Source organism: Lemur catta, chromosome 11 (genome assembly GCF_020740605.2).
Source record: "Lemur catta isolate mLemCat1 chromosome 11, mLemCat1.pri, whole genome shotgun sequence".
Lineage (NCBI taxonomy): Eukaryota > Metazoa > Chordata > Mammalia > Primates > Lemuridae > Lemur > Lemur catta.
In genome coordinates, this window is record NC_059138.1 from 33,231,464 (window position 1) to 33,254,171 (window position 22,708).

The following is a 22,708-nucleotide window of genomic DNA, read 5'->3' on the forward strand; positions in this document are numbered from 1 at the left end:
GTTGCTAAGAGACTGCTAGATCAAATTTTGTTAATCTGCCACAGCAGAGAGAGCATATTATTCTAGCAAATTGATAGCACAGATTTGGTTGCACAGAAAAGAATAATAATATTTGGAAAACAAATTCTTTTAAAAGTCATTGGTATAGGATCTCTTTCTCAAGATTCATAACTCATTAATTTGGTATGTTAACTATGCAAGTTTTTAGTATTCATTTATTATTAGTGTATTTTATTTATTTATTTATTATTTTATTTTATTTTGAGACAGGGTCTTGCTCTGTCTCCTAGACTAGAGTGCAGTGGCATCATCATAGCTCACTGCAACCTCAAACTCCTGGGGTCAAGCAATCCTTCTGCCTCAGCCTCCCAAGCAGCTGGGACTCCAGGCATACACCACCACCATGCCCAGCTAATTGTTTAATTTTTTTGTAGAGATGGGGGTCTCACTCTATTGCCCAGGTTGGTTTCTACCTCCTGGCCTCTGGCAGTCCTCCCACCTTGGCCTCTCAAAGTGCTAGGATTATAAGCATGAGCCACCACACCCAGCCATTATTACATTTTAATTCCCCCTCTTGATTAAAGTGGTTGACCTGTTTGAGTTGACTATGTAATGATCTGAAAGTATCTTTTCTCTTGGGCTCATCCAAGCACAACTTAGAGATGGCAGAATTTGTTTCCTGTGAGTGAAAATAGAACCCTTATTGTTGTACTTCAATTCATGTTACAGACTGATTTTTGACCAGGATATGCACATTTCCTCAAATATATGCAGCAATTTGAGGGAGCCTTGTTATATATGATTGAGCCCAGTGCTCAATGCTTGCTGGTGATTTTGGGAGACAAAAATGAGTTAGCATCTTGAAAACAACCTCCAACTGTGTAAGTGCAGCCAGAAGAAGTCATGATCTGTCTTTAGATTCGGCTCAAAAATAGCATCAACTTCAGCATCATAGAGTTGTATCCATGTAACAAAAACTTTTGTACCCTCTTAATATTTTGAAATTTAAACGAAGCAAAAGTATTAGATGAGTAAGAGAATAGATAGGAAAAAAAATCATGAAGGAGACACAGGAAAGACTGGAGTGTGGAAAACTCTGCTGGAGCCTTTGCCGCCCTCATTGCCCCGTTACCCTGTGCAGGGTGTCAGTGTTAATGCCTGTGTCTTTCTCCCCCGCGCTAGAGTCATTGCAGGGTGGGGAGGAGGGCCAGTTATGCTTGCTCTCCTCACTGTGCCAAGCACGGTGCCTTACACAGGGATTTTGAATAAAAACAACCATTTTCTTTTAAAAAAGGAAAGCACCAAACAGTTTTCTTACTTGGAGAGTCTCCTCTCTATGTTCAGTTTTTCTTGATTCTTTGTGTCCTCCTTGTTTTTTTCAAAAGCAGATCAAGGCCTTTCTAGTGTCCATATTGCATTTGGCATTAATTTAGCAAGATGTTTTCCAGAGAATGCTGTATTGATTCTGTTCAACGGCAGTCAAGGTTGTGTAGGCTCTTTTCCGAGCTCAAATTATGAAACCAGGACAGACTTGGCTGGGTTACCGGAATGTTAGAAAACCTGGCAGGTTCCTCTTCTAGCCATGTATGATTATTTCCACATAAATCTTTGTCCAGCTGAGTATAGCTATGCGTTTTAGGCCCAGGCCCCTTGGCCTGCTAAACCAAGCTGGCACATTTAGTCTCCCTAAAGATGTCATTGCATACTTCATAAAATTTTCTTCTTTTTGTCTTCATTATAAAACAAAAATATTTCTACCTCTCTGGTTTTTATGTTAAATTACTTCTCTGTTTTTCTCAGAAATCTAGAGAATGTGAAAAATCTTGGGTTACATTAATCCCAATAACATGTTGTTTTGTCTATACTCTTTAGCATCACTTGGAAGCATGTAAGAAATGCAAAATCTCTGGCTGCACCCCAGACCTACCGAAACAGAATCTCTGGGAGGGGGGCACAGCTATCTGAGTTTTAGCAAGTTCTCCAGTGGTTCTTATGCACTTGGCTAAAGACCGAAAAGCACTACTTTAGACAACACTATCCTCTTTCTTTGTTGTTCAGCCCCAAAGACTAGCTCTAGCACAGACCTAGGAGTCCGTTAGAAAAGGCTTATTATACTCTACTTACAAATTCCCAGCATGACATAGTTCAAGTGTAGGGTGAGTATAAATTTTCACTTCATTCCTTGGTTTCTGCATTATTTCCCTAGAGTTGTGTCCTGACTTTACTGAGACTTCCAAAACATTAGGTGAATTTTAAAGGTTGTTGCTGTCGTACAACAGCTAGAATCGGAAAATGTTCAGAAATGTTAAAGCCTCTCTTCTAACATACGTTTTTACAAAATGATAAGAAGAATTAAGTATTCAGGGTACTGTTTTGGTACCCCTTATAGGCCTTAAATCAGTATATTAGGAATATTAAAATATATTAGTTATAATTTGATGAACCTGCAAATATGTCATATTGAGGACTGGAATGCTGAGAGAGAATTTATTCAGGTAATTATAAATGTACACGTTTTAATGTAACAGGCTGATAAATTCAATTTGACAAAGTTCATGAAACACTGCCTATGTGCAAGTTATTTTGGAGGATAAGAAAATATGGTCCACACCTGTTAAGAGCTTAGTTTTAAAATCTTACATTTTAGACTTTGTCCAATTTATGTGGAACCAAGAGAAAGCTTGATACAAAGTCACCATGTCTTAGTAAAGGTAGTAAGCTTTTATGATTTCATAAATCAAGGTCCTCAACACTTAAGATACAAAAAGCACTAACTTTTAGAAAATAAGATAAAAGGAGGAAATGCCCAGGGTCACTAAATATACTTTTAGCCACTTAAAACTGTCCAGCTGGTCTAATTTAGAAATAAAATTGTACTGAACAATATTTTTAAATCAGTTTTTGGTCATTGGTGTTTATCTCAGAAGTGTTGAAATTCTTCCATATGCTATAAATGAGTTGGTTTTTTCCATTCTGCTGAAAACGGACAAAAAAGCACATGATTCAGTGACTAGTCTACTTTTAAACATAAAGCTGTGGGATCTTTAAATCTGATCATTATATCCCCTCCACTTGCCTGGGGGCAGCTTTTCAACTCTGTGAGGCCTAGAACTGCTTAGGTTTCCAGTGTTACTGTTATTCATAAGTCATCAGACTAGTAGGCACTTTACAACTCTAAAACTGCGTAACAACTTATCTGTAGTATTACATGTGCTTTTATCATGATTTATTTACATACCAAAAGTTTTAAACTTTTTTTCTGAACAAGTATGTAAATATTTGGACACGTTAGTATCTATTAAGCTCACAGAACTGGGGTTGGGGAGGGCGCGAGTTCTGACTTCTCTTCCTCCCTCCCCTCAGTCTTGGAGCTTTTGAGCAAACAGGCCCGTGAGCACCATTTTCATCTCCACGGGAATGAGTCAGTGGCTCTGCTGGTTTATGCGTCAGCCCTAGTGCTGTGAGGTCTGGTTGGCAACACGAGAACAAAACCAAAAGGTTTTATTGTCTAAAGGCAGCAAATGGTCCTTGCAGGTCAACAAAGCAGGGCTTCTCTTCTTCCCCTGTGAGACAGTGGAGGTCTGGGGACAGAAATGTTTTGGGGTCTTCACGAGAACTTTGAGTTATGCTGCCACATATAATTAAAATAATTTATCTTTTTCGGTTATTTTTAAGTGTAGTGAAATACACAATAAAACTTGCCATCTTAACCATTTTCAGTGTACGGTTCAGTAGTAGTATTTATTTTTAATGCAACTGTCACCACCAACCATCTCCAGAACTCTTTCATCTTGCAGCACTGAAACTCTGTACCCTTTAAACAATAAATTCCCATTTCCCCCTCTTCCCAGCCCCTGGTACCACCATTCTACTTTCCATCCCTATGAGTTTAACTGTTCTAGGTCCGTCACATAAAGAGGATCCTGTAGAATTTGTCTCTTTGTGACTGGCTTATTTTGCTTAGCAGAATGTCTTCAAGATTCATTCATGTTGTAACAGGGGTCAGAATTGTCTTCCTTTTTAAGGCTGAATGATATTTCTTTGTATGGATATACCACATTTTCTTTACTCATTCCTCCATCATTGGACACTGGGGTTGCTTTCACCTTTTAGCTATTGTGAATAATGCTGCTATGAACATGGACGTACCAATACCTCTTTGTGACCCTGCTTTCAATTCGTTTGGGTGTGTAACCAGAAGTGGAATTGCTGGATCATATGGTAATTCCATTTTTAGTTTTTTGAGGAACTGTCCTACTGTTTTTCCACAGCTGCTATAACATTTTATGTTCTCACTAGCAAAGTACAAGTGTGTTCCAATTTCTCCACACTCCTGCCAAAACTTCTTACTTTCTGTTGTTGTTTTGTTAGTAGCCATCCTGATGGTTGTGAGATGGTATCTCATTGTGGTTTTGAAAAAATAATTTACTTTTGAAACATAAAAACCAATTTGTGATAACTGAACACCTTTTCTTAAATGTGATTTTCCTCAGTATTTACACTATCTGAGTTGAAGGACTAAAAATGTTCTATCAAGAGCCAGGGGGAGGCATTTATTTTCCCCTGAAATTTTAGCCATTTATACCTACACTTGCAAGAACAGTCTGCAAAGAAAAAGGTTAGTCTTTACTACTGTGTCCTACCTTTGGCATTCATCTTGCTGCAAGGTTAAGTTTTTCTTTCTATTTTTAGATGAACTAACATTGTTACTAAATATAAAGTGGGCTCTTTGTTCCACATTTGCAAACACAGCGTCTTGTCACTGCTGTACGGAAAAAAAAAAAAATCAATACTTCCCTAGCAGGCTGTTCTGTGTGCATAAATATAAAATTCCAACAGCCCAAGTAGCAGGTGCCCTAAATACTTCAAAACAAGACCATGTGGCTGACAATTAGAGATGGAGAAAGTATACTAAATGTATGGTTTAAAAAGAAAGCATTTAAATGAAGTTTATTTTGCTGTTGCCATACATACCTCCAAATTGCTTTGCTGGTTTGGTAGGAATTAAATTTTGTCTGGTTGGAGAGCTTGTTCAGGTTTGCACAGATTCTGTGTTCCCAAAGTGTGTTTTCAGCAAATAAGGCTATTCTCATGCATTGCTGCACAATGGTTTATACGTAGGTGTGGCTTCTCTGTGACCTTGCTGTCAATAGAAAATTCAGGATACAAAATGTAGTGTATGAGCCTCATTTGGATTATGATCGAAAGACAGCAATTAAGAAAGACATGTTTTAAGACCATCAAAGAAATTTTAATATAGGTGCTGGGTTTTCAATTAATTTAAGGAGTTATTGTGAGTCTTTGTAAGGTGTGATAAAAGCAGTCTGATTCTATATTTATAAAATGTCCTATCTGTTAAAGATCCTTACTGATGTGTGTACAAGTAGAATGATTTGATGTCTCAGACTTGCTATAAAAAATAGAAAAATAGATAATTGGGTGTTAGGTGAAACAGGATTGGCAAAAATCTTGATAATTATTGAAGCTAGATGAGTAGGTGGGGATTTGTTTTACTCTTTTCTGTAATTTTGTGTACATTTGAAATTTTTCATAGTAGAAAACATTTTTAAAAAGAAGATTGGATTGTAAAATGTCTATAAATGAAAGAGTTTTTTTTTCAAAGATTTACAAATACTGAAGCAAACAGTGTTAAATAAAGCAAATACATGCTAATGATGGTCTTCTCTAGGGAAGCTAAAGGATGACGGGCTCCATAAAGATTACAGACTAAGATAGTAATGAGGCAGCTCTAAACCTCGTTCCACCATCTCAGACACGGTAGAGCTATCAGGACTGCAGGAAATTCAACTTTATTTTGTATTCCCTCTCTTTTGTTCCCCTATCCCCACATACACCCAAAAGCTATGCAGAAGTTTGGTGTCTTGCACAGGTCAAGGAAGCAGAGAGGCCCTCCTGGTTACCAGTCCAATGCCAAGATGGCCTTTGTCCTGGTGTACGTGGTCCCTTCAGTCCATTGGCTCTACTGGGGCATAGCATCTGTTGCTAGACTTTGAGCCCCTGGGGTAGGGTCATGGGACAGTTGTGTTCTGAGACCTGCTAATCTCAGGACTTGCCAGCCTTTGTCCCAACAGAAATTTCCTTCTTCCTTTTCTCTTTTTTCCCCTCACTTCCCAGGACATCTTGATAAGCTCTTCAGTGTGTTTAGGCTTTTAAAAATGACAGTAAGAGTGATTGAGTTCAGGTGGCATCTGCTCTCTGCCCTGACAAAAATAACAGAGGAAAGGAATTGTGGATGCTAGCTGCTAGTTACCTGCTTGAATTGTTTGTGTCGAGAGGAAGGGGGAAATACAGGGAGAACTGTGAGTTGGCATTTCAGTGAGTTTGTCAGTCTTGAAAGTATGCATTCTTTTGGAGGAAAATTTGCAGTTAGATTAATAAAGAAGTTTCTTTTGAGGTGCTCTTGCTCTGATGAGGAAAACTAAGCAGTCTTTTGGGAAAGATAAAGGATTACCTGGGAGAAAAGTAAAGGTAGGAACACAGAAGGATTATCAGCCAAGTTCCTCCCTCACACATAATGGGTATGGATAAGTAATTTAGAGACGGTAAAGAAGAATTAATTTACCTTTGATGAAACCTCAGAGAGGAAAGGACTATGTGTGTGACTTCCATGATGTACAGTAAAAGGACTTGCAGATGGGCAGGGGCCTGCAGGTTGTTTCCAGGGCTGTATTCCTGGTGAGATGCTCAAAGCACTTTGTCTAAGCGCTTCAACTCACACTGAAACTAAACCCAAGGTAAAATCAGCCCGGCTCCCAGCTGTGGTAGAGGGGAGCTCCCTGACGATGCAAGGTACCTGGGCAGCACCCAATGTCAGGAACAAGGAACCTCACCGGCGCCCTGGGGTGCTGTGTCTGTACCAGCTAATGGAGGGGATGGGCTTGTTGCCAGTGTAGATCATGGGATCTTGGTCCCACAGGGATCTCAGGATGCAGGGCAAGGGCAAGGACAACTAGTTCCTATTTGAGGCAGATGTCTGAGACAGCCCTGGGACAGCATCACAGACTGTGGCTGGGAAGTTAACATAGAGCTCTCCAGGTATCTTCAGCATAGAAAGTAGTTCAGACCAGTGGCTTCTGCCAAGGACACCTCTTCCAGGTGAGTGGAAATCCAGAAGGAATGCAAGCTCATAAAAGTCTTAGCACAGAGCCTCCTTGTTGCCATGCTGATCTTCAGGGGACTGGTGCTTACATTCTCACTGGTGTATCAGAGCTCCATGGGTTGCTTTTGACAAAGTCAAAAACCCAATACACCCAAATCAAAGAAAGGAATGCACATGCTGTTTCCTCTCCAGTAATACCCTCTACCCACATGTTAAGCCAACTTCGTATCTCCCAGATGTAGGCAAAATTACACTTCCAAGTAGCTTTCTTCAGTTCCCTAGGTAGAATGAGTTAAACCATCTTCATTGTTTTGTGATTCTAGATTTATATCTCAGCAATTGCTCAGATGTTCATTGTGATCTCCTTATTTGCAAGTACCTCTCCTAATACAGTGTTCAAAATACACTAGGAGTTCCTATTTCTTGAGTCACTGAATCACTGAATAGGTTAATGACTGACTGACTTAATGAAATGGAAACACAGAAAACACACATAATATAAAATACATTTTTATGATCTTGACATTCCCCAAACTTTCCAAACTCTTTATTGAACAATTAGTCCCTTATTAAAACATGTACAGGAAAGAAGTATCCAGCACTGCTTTTTCTCTATGTATTTATAATAATATAAATACTTAAAAATCCAGATCATGGCTTTGACCTGCAGTGCCTCATTGAGGAAAGTTGACATGGAAAGACACAGAGGATTCCATGGCCTTTCTGAGTCATGGAGAAGTTTTTCTAAATACTTTTCTCTCACGTCCATAGCATACGCAACATTGCAATGTGGCCCCTCAAATTTCCTGACATACTCAACTACATGCAGTAACATCCTTCAGTGTCATTGAAATAGGGAGAATTTTATCATGCTAGAAATGCTCATAATCTGAGGGTATAATAAAGGATGAATACCATGGGGTAGAATTAATCAGACAGTGCCTCTTGATAGTGGATATTTTAACCTACAGAGGAAAAAATATACAAGTTTGGCTTTGAAATGTTTAAGCGGCTTCACTGATTGTCCAGAAGTGATTTTGTGCCCACTTTGCTCAAGCACTAACTGCTGCCAGTGTTACAATTTGGAAAGCTTGTTCTTGACTCTATCCCATGCCCACTCATGTCCTATAGCACTGAGAATAAGGCAATTATCCAGGGGCGGGGGCCACATTCGGAAGATAGCTGATGCATCCCAAGGCACTTTCAGTCACAAAAAGTAGTGAATTCACAAACACCCACATGGGTTTTCCCACCTCTGACCTCATCCATCCTTTTGCTCCCTCCCGAAATTATTTCTCTCATATTCTCTTTACTTAAAAAAAACCCTCTAAAGTAAATATAAGTGTGAGCTATACATTTGCACTGTGGATCTACATAGTGTCACTTGCACATCCCTGTCTGAGCTCCAGAGCCACATTAGTGCCTTCTAGTACAAAAAGCAAAACAGAGAAAACTGTCATTAAGGTAAAGGCATTTAACTCTGAAATTGGCAAGTAACTGTAAACGGTATGATTTTGTTTGTATTCAACCCTCACTGCAAAAGATCAAAAGTAGAAAAGAATGAATAGAAATTACGATCTTTCATGAAGCCAGCTATATTCTGCTCAGCCTCCCAACTTGTAGGTTCTAAGTGGATGCTCTTAGCATCGTGCACAGTCAGCCATGGTGCTGAAGGTTAGCTCTTTAGTGTATTTTTCTTAGCATCAATATTCTTATTACAGTAATAGAAATCCCTCTGTGAGATTTAACATATATTAGAGTACTGGACTTAACACCCACCTGCTACATAAGATCACCTGTGTCCATCCCATCTCCCACTTGCCTGTCCTCTGAACTATCAGTACCATACCTTTTAGCACTTGGTAATATACCATTGTGAGTTCACTATTGTTACATTTTAGTCTTTTCAGAAAATAGTTATAGTCTTTTACTAGGCCAGTGTTCAGATTTTTATTTAGGCTGTATATTTATTGTGTAAAAACACACACAATAAAAATTGTATAATGCAGACAAAACGTATCTTTTTTCATAAACAAAAATCACTTGTAATCTTACCACCTAGAGATAATTACTGTGGTTAACATTAAGGGATATAACCCTGTAGGCTAATATATATATATTTTTTTAAATGAAAGATGTTCCTGGGCATACTGCATTACTGTATTGTGCCTTACTTTTTCATTTCAGTATACTGAAAAACTTCATCTATGTTATGCTTCTTCTGCCTCATTTGAAATGACTGCATAAAAATTGTACTGTGTGAATGTACAATAATATGCATAACCAATTCCTGATGATTTATTTAATTTTTAATTGTATCTTATGGGTTATTTTCTTACTTAAGGAGGCAACTGTCATTGAATATCTTGGTGACAATAGTTTTAAACAAATTTTATAATATTTTCTTAAATCTTATTAAGATTAAATATATTGAAACTCAAATATTTTGCTCAATTTAGGAGAGCACAAGCTTCATTTCATCCCTGCCCTGATTGGCCCCTTCCTAGAAGTGACCTTGATACCACAGCCAGATCTTCGGAATGTCATGATTCCTATTTTTCATGATATGATGGACTGGGAGCAGAGGCGGAGTGGCAACTTTAAACAGGTAGGCGGAAGTGCTCCTCAGCACAGTTGGAAGAATTTCAGTTCTACAGCATCTCTGAACTTCCGGATTCAACTCTGAGCTGGGAAATGGACACTGGGCCGACAGATCTGGATTCTAGCCTGGCCTGTCCACTCCCAAGCCACGCAGCCTCGGATACTTTCTCTCTGGTCCTATGTTCTCCTGAGCCTCCAGGGAAGCCCTAAAAAGCCATTTAATTCCCTTTAAGCTAAAAAATTCTGTGATTTCCCTGGTCTATATTTAAGAACTTGCAGAGACTTTATTTACTCCCAGTTGGACACAGCACAGAGGAATCAGAGGGTTAATGATTCTGAAACTCATTAAGCTCTCTGTGGCCTGCATGTTGTATTTGGTGAATGGATTAGCTTTGACCATTTGATTGGCAGTATGTTTTATTGCTCTTTGCTTGAAGCATTGAGAATTAATTTAAAGGAGACAGCAATGGAAATTCTTGTAAAGGAAATTCCAAGGGAATGAGCTATCATTTCTCATTGACACAGGTTCTAATAGTTCTCCAGTTTGGGCAAGACACACATTCTTATTACAAAAGCAGATCTCATAAGGAATCAGCTGCTTTTGCCATGCCAAGTCTCTCAAGTGGAGAGAGTAGCCTTCACACAGTCACTGCATGAACCTGTATGCCCACAGGATGGGCCATCCTTCATGCTTCCCAAATGAAGCCTCCCTCAAATCTTAGAAATGGTTGTTAAACATACAAGCAATCTGATTACCTATGTAGAATGCTCCTATTACTAAGGCATAGGCATACATTTATTTTCAAAAAAGCTAATAGGTGAATGAAAGGTTTTTTAAAAATTGTGTTTAGAGGAGATAACTCACTTTCCTACCCCTTTTATCTCTTGCTTGAAATTTGGTTTAAAGGAACAATTGGGCGTAGTCCTTTGACAAAGTCAAACATCCCTCCCAATTCCTAGTTATTTTAACTCTCTCTGGCCATGGAGACGTTATTCATTTTCTGTGTCTTCTACCTCAGATATATGAAGGGATATTTTTCCCTTCCTGATACTCAAGTTCCAAAGGATTTACATGCTGGAAAATATAAATGTTTTGACTACGGTTTTCAGGAAATACATCCTTTCTCTCTCCTGCTGCTTATTGCTGACTTAGACTATTTCTATGGATCTACCATCTGTACATGGATAGGACCAGTTCTCAACTTTAGCAAAGATTTAGTAGTGCAACCTCAAACTGTTTTGAGAAAGAAAATAGATATAAAACACATCAAAGATTTAAATTAATGTATGTGGATATGTTGGTTTCCTGATGTCCTTATATATATAGTGATGTTTAAAAAAATAAAAAGAAATAGGACTTGCCAGTTTTTATAGCTCCTAAAAAAGAATTCAAACGTTTAAACTGGGCTGCAAGCATTTGTGTTTGAATCAACAAATAGATGTCTTTGGCAGCAGTAAACGCTACCCAGCTGGGAGTGTGAAGTCATGTAACTCCTTCTAGACTAGTCCCCACGAATTCCAAAGGGATATCTGCTATTAACCACAGCTGATAATGTCACTTTCACAAAATTTACTGTGGCCTTTTCTCAGGCATAAATAAATGTTTTAATTTGCCTAGAAGTCCTACTTGGGAAGGGGAGGAAAGAGAGAGTAATATTCAGGTATGTTTCAGGTGGAAGCCAAGCTAATTGACAAACTGGACAGCCTGATGTCAGAAGGCAAAGGGGACGAAACATACCGTGAGCTCTTCAACAGTATGTGAGTAATATGTTTATCTCAAGTTGATTCTGTTCAGGGGATTTGGTGTCAGTACTGAGCCGTTCTGTATGCGGTAGCTGAGAGCTGCAAAGAGGGCTTGGGTCTCACAGGAGCGCTTTGTCTTTGTGGAGTGTGAAATAAAGGATAATTGCCTTAACTCTGGCGAATGGATCCTATTATGTTGATGATTAGACATGTCTCCTTATTTTAATCTCTGATTAGGATAGGCCGCATGTATTACATAACAGATCTCACTCTTTTCATGCCTAATAATTTTAAAACCATTGCTGACAGATAATGATTTTAAGTAGTAGGGTTATGAGTGGGAGAGGATGAAAGGGGTGCGATTGTAATGTTTGTGAGCACTGCTTCCCAGAGCAAGATATCCTTGGCTGATTTGCTGTTGGGAAAATTAACCTAATTTGCATCTGTTCTTCAACATCTGATTTAATTCATCGATACTGATTGTTCACTCAGCATTATTGCTTCCTAAATGCTTCTTATTAGAATATCACAGAAACAAATCACTTTTAGCAAATTCTGTGTTTTGGATTTGCATGGAAGATAGAAAAATAATGCAGTGCTGTGAAGGGACTCTGAGGTTGTCCCTACCAAGAGAATCTGATCACAGTTACAGGATGAGTTGCTTGTACCAAGTGCTCATGCACTGTGTTTAAATGGCCAGAGAGGACACCGGAGAATGTTTCAGGGCTTTAGGATTTCACTTCTGACACTTGTGTTCTCTATGGCTTTCTGTGGATCTTAGTCATTTTCAAATTTAGTATATGTACAAAGTGTTTCTTTTGAAGGAAGAATTAGCTCTTCGTGCTTAGAAAATATTTACGGTTCTTTTGAAAGGGCAAAATAATTCAGCAATACATTTTTCTATGACAAAATATATTTTTATTAGTATTATGCCCAAGTCTCACCTAAAATGAAACATTAGTGCTTGGTATTGATGGCCAAATGCAAAATCCTATAATTCATTTTATGATCATTAATTTAAAACAGTAGAAATATCAACATATAGGTTTGAAGAATATTACTAGTGACTAGTAGGTTAGATAGATTTCAGCTTACCTGATTCAAAATCATGTTGAAGCTCTCAAGAACATTATATTGAAAGGAAAAGCCAAGAAGGGCTATACAGATTTCAGGTGATGATGGTGGATGATAAAATTCATTCTTTGTACTGAACCCTGAGCAACATCATTTTGTCCTGATACTGTAATTAAACTGGAACTTTTAATAATTATTCACCAAGCCTTTGTTCATTCTAGTGTACAAAGCATCTGTCTTTCATGACAGCCAGAGTTGAGCAAGAATTCTGATTAAAACCTCATCCAATGTAATAAATTGCTTTTGAAAACTGCTCTCATTTCAGTTACTAGTCCTTGGTTTGAACAAAGAACTAAAATGAGAAAGCACTCAGTGAAATGAACCTCTTGAGATTTGTGATTAATTATTTATAACAAATTCACAAGATTAATAAATACTCACATAGTTCTATAGTACCTCTTATCTACTTTAATAAAGGCCTGATAGCATGCAATTTGGAGTGCTTGTGTATAAATATGACTTTGAAATGGAAGATGTACCTTGACATTAGAACCAAACCAATAATTAAAATATTAAGCCTCTATAATTAGGACTATTTTAAGGTGCCTGATTCATTCAATGGAGATTTTTATTCTTTTGTTGATTTTTAGCATATTGCTAGAAATGCTACTATAAATATTTTTCTTTTATGCTTTTATGATCAGCATATTGGAAATAAATCAAAGCTAGAGTGATAATTAAATATCATTACTACCTGGGATCAGGAAAGAAAGTGAAAATCTAACTTTATTTTAGGAAACAATAAAATGCTTTTTGAGCAATAGAAATCACAATGAATTAGGATAATCACAATGAGTCACTGCACACATTATGAATTAGGAACAAACACATGCCATTATGGTACAGATTCTCATTTGTTCTCTGTAATTCATGTCTAAAACTTCCCAAAATTTGTTCTGAAGTTGAAAAGCTGAAAGTAGCTCACTGCTTCCTAAATTGTAGTATTTGCCAAAATAGCCCCCTTGGAGTCATTCTTCCTGATTGTGTAGTACCTTCCTTCCCAGGAACTCAACTCAGCTTTCCGGAACCCCCACCATTATCTTCAGTGGCCCATACTACCTCTGTTTGAAATGAGTGAGATTTATTATTTTTGACAACACTAAATTGCAGATCCTAGACACCAACGTGGAACATACAGAGTAAAATATCAGAACTGGATTCTGCTTCCCCTGGCTCCATTTGATTCACTCATTCAGCTTTATTTATTATATTCAGCACTCCCCTGTGCCAGGTACTCCTGCAGCACATAGTAGGGCTACCTCTGACAGGGCTTTCCAGAAGAAGTAACATCCATCTCAGTTCTTTCTCAGTCCTTTGCTCTGCTTTCTCCTATGTAAGTCTAAATAATTCAATATTCGAAATTATTTCAAAGATCTTTATTTAATGATCATACATTTATTGCCATTTGGAGACAGAGGATTAGCTCTGTAACATCATACCTTAGATATCTAACGCTTCTCTTTAGATTAAGAAGAGCATGCACAGACACAGGTGTTATATATCCGAGTGGTGGCCTCAGCACAATCCTGTTACGACACAAAGAGAGGTAGATTGAGGGACAAATCCCCCCCCACCACACACATACACACTCATCGCCTTCATAGAGGAGAAGCCTGGTGGGCAATGTCATCCTGCAGGACCACAGCTTGTCCTGCTCCCCGGTGTCCCCGTTGCATATAACAGGGCAGCAATAAGAAACCACTGTTCATAGTTATTGGATGGACTCGCTGTGTACTCAGTGTGGGCACATAGGCATTATTATTGAGCAAATGAAACTATCCAGTCTCACCCAGGTTACCTAGAAAGACTCTTCTTGCTGATAGCCTCTCTTTCCCAGTTGGTATCAGGTTAGCCAGGAAACAGCAAGCTCCCTGACAGAAGGAACAAGGCTAGCTGAGAATGCAGATGAATTGGGTTCTAGACTCGGCCCTAACATTTGGTCTTCAGTTACTCAAGGAAACAGGCTGTGCAGAGCTTTGCCTCTTCTTAGAAGAGGGTTATGTAGTGCTGACTCCTTAGTGCATCAGAAGGCTGTGCAAATTAATGAAACTCATCTCCATAAAAGAAGTCTCCATGTATTTTTAGAATTATTACTTAACTTGAGTTCTTTGTTTTTCAGCCTGTAAAGTATATGAGGTGTGGGCTGTCACTTGGGGAAATTTCGACATCATCCTGTACTGCTTTGGCAGGCAGATTTTCATTTGAGTTCAATACCAATTTGCCATTTAAGCTTGAAACAGTTGCTGTTCAGAGGTTTTTAAAAGAAAACTAGGGGGCCTTCTCCTGGAGGATTAGTCAGGGCAAATTCCATCCCTTCCATGCACAATCTCCACCATTAACCGAGGAAACAATTTAGAATAAACCAGAAGAACAAATGACCAGGAAGCATAGGCAGCAGATGAGGAGACAAGACAGCAGGCTGGGTGCCGGAATGGCGCGATGGCAAGAAAAAGAGGTGGGGGTAGGGGGAGAGAGGAAAATTGGGAGAGAACATAGCCACAGACAAAAGAAAGCTTTGAGAAAATAGCTTTTTTCTGTAATGTTTATTTTTCAACTAAGTACGTATATGATACGCTTAGATTGTACTTGTAAGAAATGTTTTCTTTCTAATCTCATTCCTGAAGCCAAGATGAAAGGGATACAAGATTTTAGACAGAAATGATGATCATTAAATCCAGAGGGGCAGGGAAGTATCCACATATTGCCATGCTTCTGTTCTTTTATCTTTTGGGGAAAGTTCAGTCCTAAAGCCTTTGCCAAGCACGTTGTTAATTTGCCAAGAGGCGGGAGTGAAAGTAAAGCAGATCCTAATTATTATGATTGCTGTTATTTTGTGTTTACATGGAGCATGTGCTCCAAGGTGCTCAAGATTAGGGGAAATGTAGGAGGAGAGATGTGGTTCGGTACTTGTCATCAATCTGCTGGAACAGCCACATAGAAAATCCTCTGTGATTAATGACAAAATGAATGAAACTGTTGAGTGAGTGCACAGATAGTACAATATGTATTGAGTGGGCAAATGTTAAGTGAAAGGAAAAAACGCAAAACGTCATACCGTCTGTACAAGGATTTTCCTGTAGCAGTTGCATTGCAGTAAAATTGCTTGGATGAAGATGCATTCCACTGAGAGGTAGGAAAACATTTTTATATGAATAAAGCAAGCTCTTACTTAAAAGTAAACTTGGAGGCACTCCTGTTTTCGCTTTTTGCAGTGTTATTTGATGTGGTAAGGCACAAGCCTCTGGTAGCATAAGAGAGCAGCGAGGAAAAAAATGTCTTTGAGCTGTGAGATGCTTGTATATTTTCAAAATATGATTATATGCATGTGTTCGTATTTTATGACTTGGATAATCTGAAAATCAATTTGCTTTGTCAATGCTTCCTGGATTAGAATTCCACTATTTGGTCCCTATCCTAGGTAAGACATTGTTTGCAAATTGTGCTACTTGTGAGATGTTGCAGTGGTTGCTAAGGCATTTAAGGTACTGATGAAAGTAAAATGGTTGTCATGGTGACTGATAAAAATAAATGTTGAAAATGCCCTGGGTTCTTTCTTTTCCAGTCTACTAAAGAAAATTGAGCGGGAAACATGGAGGGAGAGTGGCGTTTCATTAATTGCTACTGTAACTCGTCTAATGGAGAGGTTGTTAGATTACAGGTAAGCCGAGGCACCCGGTTTTCCGATGTGCTGCGCTCCAGTTAGAGAATCAAATAGGTGGGATACAATCAACGTTCCACTTGAGTGAATCACTCAGAATTGATAATCAGACCACGGAACCTGGTGCAGTAAGATAATGGACTTCTAACCAGCTGGTTCAGAGTTTTTAATTTGGATGTTTCATTTTCTTTTCAGTTTGGTTTGGTTTTTTGGTAGTTATTTCAAAGTCTTGGTGAATTGAGAAGATTGTCCGAGTCCCTGAAAGTCCTCAAAAAATATATATATATTTATTTATTTATTTGGTATTTACACTCACCCACTAGAACCAGTAGACTCTATCCATTTTAGGGTAAAGACAATATAACAGAATTGTACAGCCGTGCTGTTCTCTCAAAAAAGAGCCAGGTGGGGGGGTGAAATTTACACCATCACCTTTCATAGACCTCTTTTTTTTTATTTTTATACACTATTAAAGCAGTCCATCCCGCTCAGATGCATGGTGGTTTTGTTTTATTTTAGGAACAAAACCTCGTTGTCAATGATGACGAGGCTTACCAGCTACTTCTCACTCCACTTGAGGAGGTGTACAATAGCACACCTTCACTCCTCTTTCCTCCTGAGCCCGCTGTCCATTGAGAGGGAGCAGAATCTTGACATGGAAGTCAAATTCTGGACAGAAACTGGTGCTCAGGAGTCTCTGACCCCCCAACCTCACCAGAGACCTTGGTCTCTGGAGCCTTTATCTGAACAGACACTTGCAAATTGTTTCTGGTCTCTGACTACTTTTTTTTTTTTTTTTTGCCTAAAAGAACAAATTTATGTTTGCCTCTGAGAAGGAAGTTCTGAGTTCTGACTATTGCCTTTTGTTTTTAGGGACTGCATGAAAATGGGAGAGGTAGATGGCAAAAAGATTGGCTGCACAGTTAGCCTTCTGGTTAGTAAACTATTACCTTTTCTCTCCTTCTATGCTAACTTTTTTCACAGAAATATTGTGTTCTATTTGTTTTTAATCTGCAATGTGGTGCTTCACAGAAGGGTTTAGAAGTGTTTTTAAAAGAACATAGCAAGCTTCAGGTTGAATTAAAGCCCAGAAAATCCTCAGCCCCAAACATTGCAAAATGCACCCTCTGCATTCCTGACGGCTCTCATAGTAGACCCCGGGGATCCCAGGGCGCTGGCATTGGGTTCTCCAGTTGCGCTGCTTTCCCGCCCTACGGTCTTTTGTTGCTCTCTGAGGAAAAAGCACTGTGTCCCCAGTCAGAGGTCTTTTTACTTCTGTAAAGCAGTTTCTTTCTGTTCTTTTCCTTCCTCACAGAGTTATGTGTATTCTGTTTTAATAAATATTACTGATTTCGTCTTTTGTGAACATAAAATGAGTTTCATGTTTAACACACTGCTTTTCACTTTCTAGCTTCTTTGCAAGTTGAATTCACAATAGCACTGTTGTTAAGGTGTGTATTATAACTAGGATGACCATATAATGTATCGTTCAAGCAGGACATTTTTGAGAGTAAAATTAAACATTATGTAAAGACAACAGGCTACCAAAGGTGTCCTGGGCAAACCAAAATTTATATAAAATGTCAACTAACTATTAAATAGAAATGGTAGTCTTACCACCAAGCAAAGGGATAACCATACATTTAGACATTTATTTTTCATATTTTAATATAGGGCAAATTAATGCTTTCAATAATTTCCTTGAATCAGATGTGAAGGGCAGGAGGAAATGAAATACAGGAAGAGGTTTCCTTTAATTGGATTTGAAATACAGGCAGAGTTTAGTTCTAACTTTGTGAATATCATGGTTTCCTTTGTAGAATAGACGAATCATCCCCAGGTCCTGTAGGTACTTGCACTGTCATCCTCATCCTTACTCTGGTCATTTAACTCCCTCACATGCCGTAGTCTTCTCTGTTTGCCTGCACCTTGAATTTTCTTTTCCACGACATTGATCATTGATTCTGTCTTTTCTTAGCTCATTGGTTTCAGTCTTTTTGTTTTGCTTTGTTTACTCCTCTCACAGTCCCTTTTCAAAACTCAGGACTTCTGCTTTCTTGTGACTTTTTATCTGTTTTCCTGATTTCTTGCTGCACTGCTCCTCGTCTATGACTTTATCCGTCTTTACCACACCTGCCCTTCCTCCTCACTTTTAATTTAATTGTTAAAACTCCACCTCTAATATCAGTCCCTAAGAAGAGTGAAACCTGAGCATACTCCATCAGGCCACGTTTTGTTCACGTATCATGTATGTACTTTCTTCTGTAATTTTTGTCATTAGACCCAACAGTAACCTCAAGGCCATCCGCCCAAACTCACTGGGTCAGCCCATTTCCCCCTCCTCTTACGCATCATTTCTAACCTTGAACCTAGTCATTCCCTCTTTTAAATCTCCCAGCTGTGTTTCCCCACTTTCCTGCCTGCTTTTGCCAGCCTTCATCATAGTCAGGACCCTCAGCCTCAGTTTCCCCCATGTCCCTGCTTGTATGTCAGTGTTAGGAGAGATGAGCCAAGTGCACTATAAGCTTTAGGTCTTCTCAGTTTGTCTCCTTAACCCTAGTTCTACCTCAGCTCCAGGTATAAGGTCTCATCAGTAACTTCAAAGCAAAGCCTTTACCTTTTCCCAAAAGAATCCTCTCCCACTGTTTCATCTCCTTTCACAATTCCCTTCCACTTGGAGGTGGACAAGTAAGTGCAAACCCTAGGTTCACTTCCTCAGCTGGTATAAAAGAAGAGATCATTTCCTTGAATCAAAGAATTAATACTCTGTCCTAAATGTGTTTACTCCAACCTCCCAGTAGGAATAAGCCAGAGACTTAACATAATCAGTGGTGCCCTAACTAATCACTTAAGACAAAGAATTTATCATGGTAGCTTTGCACTGACCAAGAATAGTCCTTCTAGAAAAGTTAACATGTTGAAAGCTGTACTCATTATAAACTAGCACAAGAATACTTATTAAAGCACCAAATATATCACTTTGAAGCTAATCTTTTTAGCTTCTACTCCATATGGAAAGTTCTTGATGTTTTCTGGTAGCAATATGGTTCTCTTCAACTACTCACTTCCTCTTAGAGACTTTTCTTTCTGGAAAGGTTAATTCCAGATCGTCTTCTGGAGACTTCTGGCATCCCTTACAAGATCAGAGTCAAACTCTAGCGTTAAGTTGGTAAAAATACATAATGTTTGACATGACTAATACTAGGAAATGTAATTATTGTTTTGTTCTTTGTGCCACAAGTTTTGCCAGACATATGTCTGGAGAGATTTTTTTAAAGAAGTGTTCATTTGTGGAGAGAGTATATATTTTGTTCTCAAAGAAAGCTGCTTCTTACCAGAAAGCTATTAGAGCCAATCATCCTTTAATAATGTAAAACCTGCTGTGGGGTTGATAGACTTGTATTTATGGTACAACTCTTGCTAATTAAAATGATTTTGGTTATAATAAGAGAGACGTGAATAGCATTATCTACTTAGCTTTTTAAAGAATGCCAAGATCTACAGGAGACAAGAGGAAAGGGAGGAGGATAATGTTATAAATTGAAAAAAAAATTGTTTATGATGCATGCAACTAATATCACTGTCTCAAGGTTGCAAGAGTCCTCATCTTGATGAATGGACACCTATTAGGTAGTGGACAGAGAGTACATTTGATAGGTGATCCTTGGGCTTCATGCCCACTTACAGTTTAAGCACAATTTAACCACATTGGCTAGTTTGGTCCATCACCAAAGCCCTGTCTAGCTAATCACCATCAAAAATTTTGAGAATTTTTGGCTTTTCCATCTTAGAAAAACCTGTCACTCCCTTAAGTCAATAGATTTATCCTCCCATCGCTAATTTTCTCTTCTTCCATACACCAAATAGCATCCATGAAAATAGCAACAATAAGTAATAATAATTGTTCAAATGTCTTAAGCAAGGATTTCATAATGTACAATGATCTGTTCACTGAAAGTGTCAAATTCGGAAACTCAGCATTATGCTTTTATTGGAATCTAATTTAATGTACATTTGCTCCTATATTTACTAAGTTCAGAAAGGACTAATATACTTTCTAATGTGGTGAAGGGATATATTTGGATGTTTAAAAGTATGCCTTTAAAATGCCAACATAATGTGTCCAGGTAAGTAAACATTGAGTTTTTGTCAACTAATATTAAAACATTTTAGAGAAGTTAGTAAGATCTAGATACTTTTTCTAATAAACAAATATTTTCAGTAAGCATGTTCCTATAATAATAATTTGAAATAAAATCTCTTATTAGTCCATTTATGTTTCGGACATAAACTAAAAACATTTAAACTCCAACACAAGGAAGAAATGCAGAATAACATATTAATAAAGAATATTTTCATTTACCTTCTTTCACATAAATCTTCAGGAAAAAAAATGGTTTTACATTGTTTCTACTCATCCTTGCCTATGTGTCTTAGAGATTTTTCTTTAGAGCAAAATATCTTTAAAATTAAAGCAAACTTAATAAATGTGTTAATCTGTTACATATTTTTAACATTTTTTAGTTGAACAGACTGATTGTCCATTGATAGTTAAACTAACAAAAAGTAATAGAAAGTAACAAAAGAAATGTGATTCAGGGGTAATAATCCAAGATTATCCAGTAATTTCTAGGTCATGTTTAACACAGGCACTGTCGAATTAAAAACATGTCCCTGGGCCTCCTTACTTTATTTTTAAAGAGACATTTACAGGGAAAAATGCATTAGTTCTTTTGGTTCAAGACATAGAACTTTAGCAGAGTAAAAGGCAGATATTCGTAGGCTTGAGTACTGAGGAACTATCCATACATATACTCTTTTTTTACAGAATTTCTATAAGACTGAACTGAACAAGGAAGAGATGTATATACGCTACATCCACAAACTCTATGATCTACATCTCAAAGCACAGAACTTTACAGGTAATTCTGTCTTTTGGCTCAGATTGGGGGAAATGGGCTGAACACTGGTATATTAAACATGATAACTCCTATACTTTTTATAATTAAAGCTGAAGACTCAAGCATTTCTACTTTAAAATTAAAATTGATTTTGAATTGGATATATGTTTCTAAGTATTCCATATGTCATATCATGTATATTTATATTTATCATATTTACATGTATAATATATATCATATATATGATATGATACATATATATCAGTTTTTTGACTATATCTCTTGGCATAATTTTTTAGAGGTTGCTCTTGAGATTGCAGAATACATGCCTAACTTTTCACTGTCTATGTATAGTTAGGGTTTTACCAATTTAAGTTAAATATGGGAACTTTACAACTATATAGATCCCATTATCCTTTCCACTTTGTGTTGTGGTTGTCATATGTATTATGTCTGCATACATTGAAAGCTCCATCAGATAATGTCATAATTATTGCTTTCAATAGTCATACCTCTTTTAAAGAATTTAAGAGAATAAAAATAGTCTATTATTTTTATTCAAGTATTTACCATTTCTGTTATTCTTTCTTCATTTATGAAATTCTCAGTTTCCCTCTATTATCATTTTTATTCAACCTGAAGAACTTGTTTTAGTATTTCTTTTAAAGCAGGTCTAGTAGTGAAGAATTCTCTTAGTTTTCCTTCATCTGAGAATATCTTTATTTTACCTTCATCCCTAAAGAATATGTTTGCTGGATGCAGAATTGTAGGTAGACAGTTCTTTTGTTTCAGTTTTTTAAAAATATTACTCCACTGTCTTCTGGCCTCCATGGTTTCTGACGAGAAATATGCAGCCGTTTAAATTATTCACCTATATGAAATGCATAACTTTCCTCTGGCTGTTTTCAGAATTTTACCTTTGGTTTTCAGAGGTTTGATTATTATATGTATGGGCATGGTTTTCTTTAAGTTTAACCTGTTTGGGTGTGCTGAGCTTCTTGGATTCATAAATGTATTTCCTTCATCAAATGTGGGGATTTTTCAAGCATTATTTTCTTACATATATTTCCTGTACTGATCCTTCTTTTCTTCTGGGGGACTGCAATGGCATGAATTTTAGGCCTTTTGGTATTATCCCATAGGTTTCTGGGGCTCTATTTTTTTTTCATCTTTTCTTCTTTCTGTTGTTCAGATTGGATAATTTCTATCAATTCATGTTCAAGTTCACTAATTCTCTTCTGTCATTTTCATTCAGCTATTGAGCCTTTCCAGTGAAATTTTTATTTTTGTTATTATACATTTCCAAAATTTCCATTTAGTTATTTTCACTTTGTAGCTCTAGTATCTTTACAAAGAACTTCTATCTTTTCATTCATTCACGAGCATTTACTTTTACTTCATGGAATATAGTTATAATAACTGCTTCATGGTCTTTGTCTGTGATTCTAACATCTGTGTCATCTTGGGGTTGGTGTCTGTTAATTGCCTTTGTCTTTTGAGAGTTGTTTAGTTTTCCTGGTTCTTTGAATGTCAAATAATTTTGGATTATAT

The 22,708-nt window shown here is 37.6% G+C and overlaps 1 protein-coding gene across 4 annotated transcripts in view; it reads left to right on the forward strand.

Moving 5' to 3' along the window:
- Nucleotides 1-22,708, forward strand: part of DOCK4 (dedicator of cytokinesis 4) — a 408,336-nt gene that overhangs the window by 339,282 nt on the left and 46,346 nt on the right. For all 4 annotated transcript variants that reach the window (XM_045565153.1, XM_045565154.1, XM_045565155.1 and 1 more), the window contains exons 31-35: nucleotides 9,580-9,728; nucleotides 11,394-11,479; nucleotides 16,161-16,256; nucleotides 17,130-17,190; nucleotides 21,085-21,178. In XM_045565153.1, coding sequence (XP_045421109.1) covers nucleotides 9,580-9,728; nucleotides 11,394-11,479; nucleotides 16,161-16,256; nucleotides 17,130-17,190; nucleotides 21,085-21,178 — 486 coding nt within the window. The remainder of the gene's footprint in view (nucleotides 1-9,579; nucleotides 9,729-11,393; nucleotides 11,480-16,160; nucleotides 16,257-17,129; nucleotides 17,191-21,084; nucleotides 21,179-22,708) is intronic.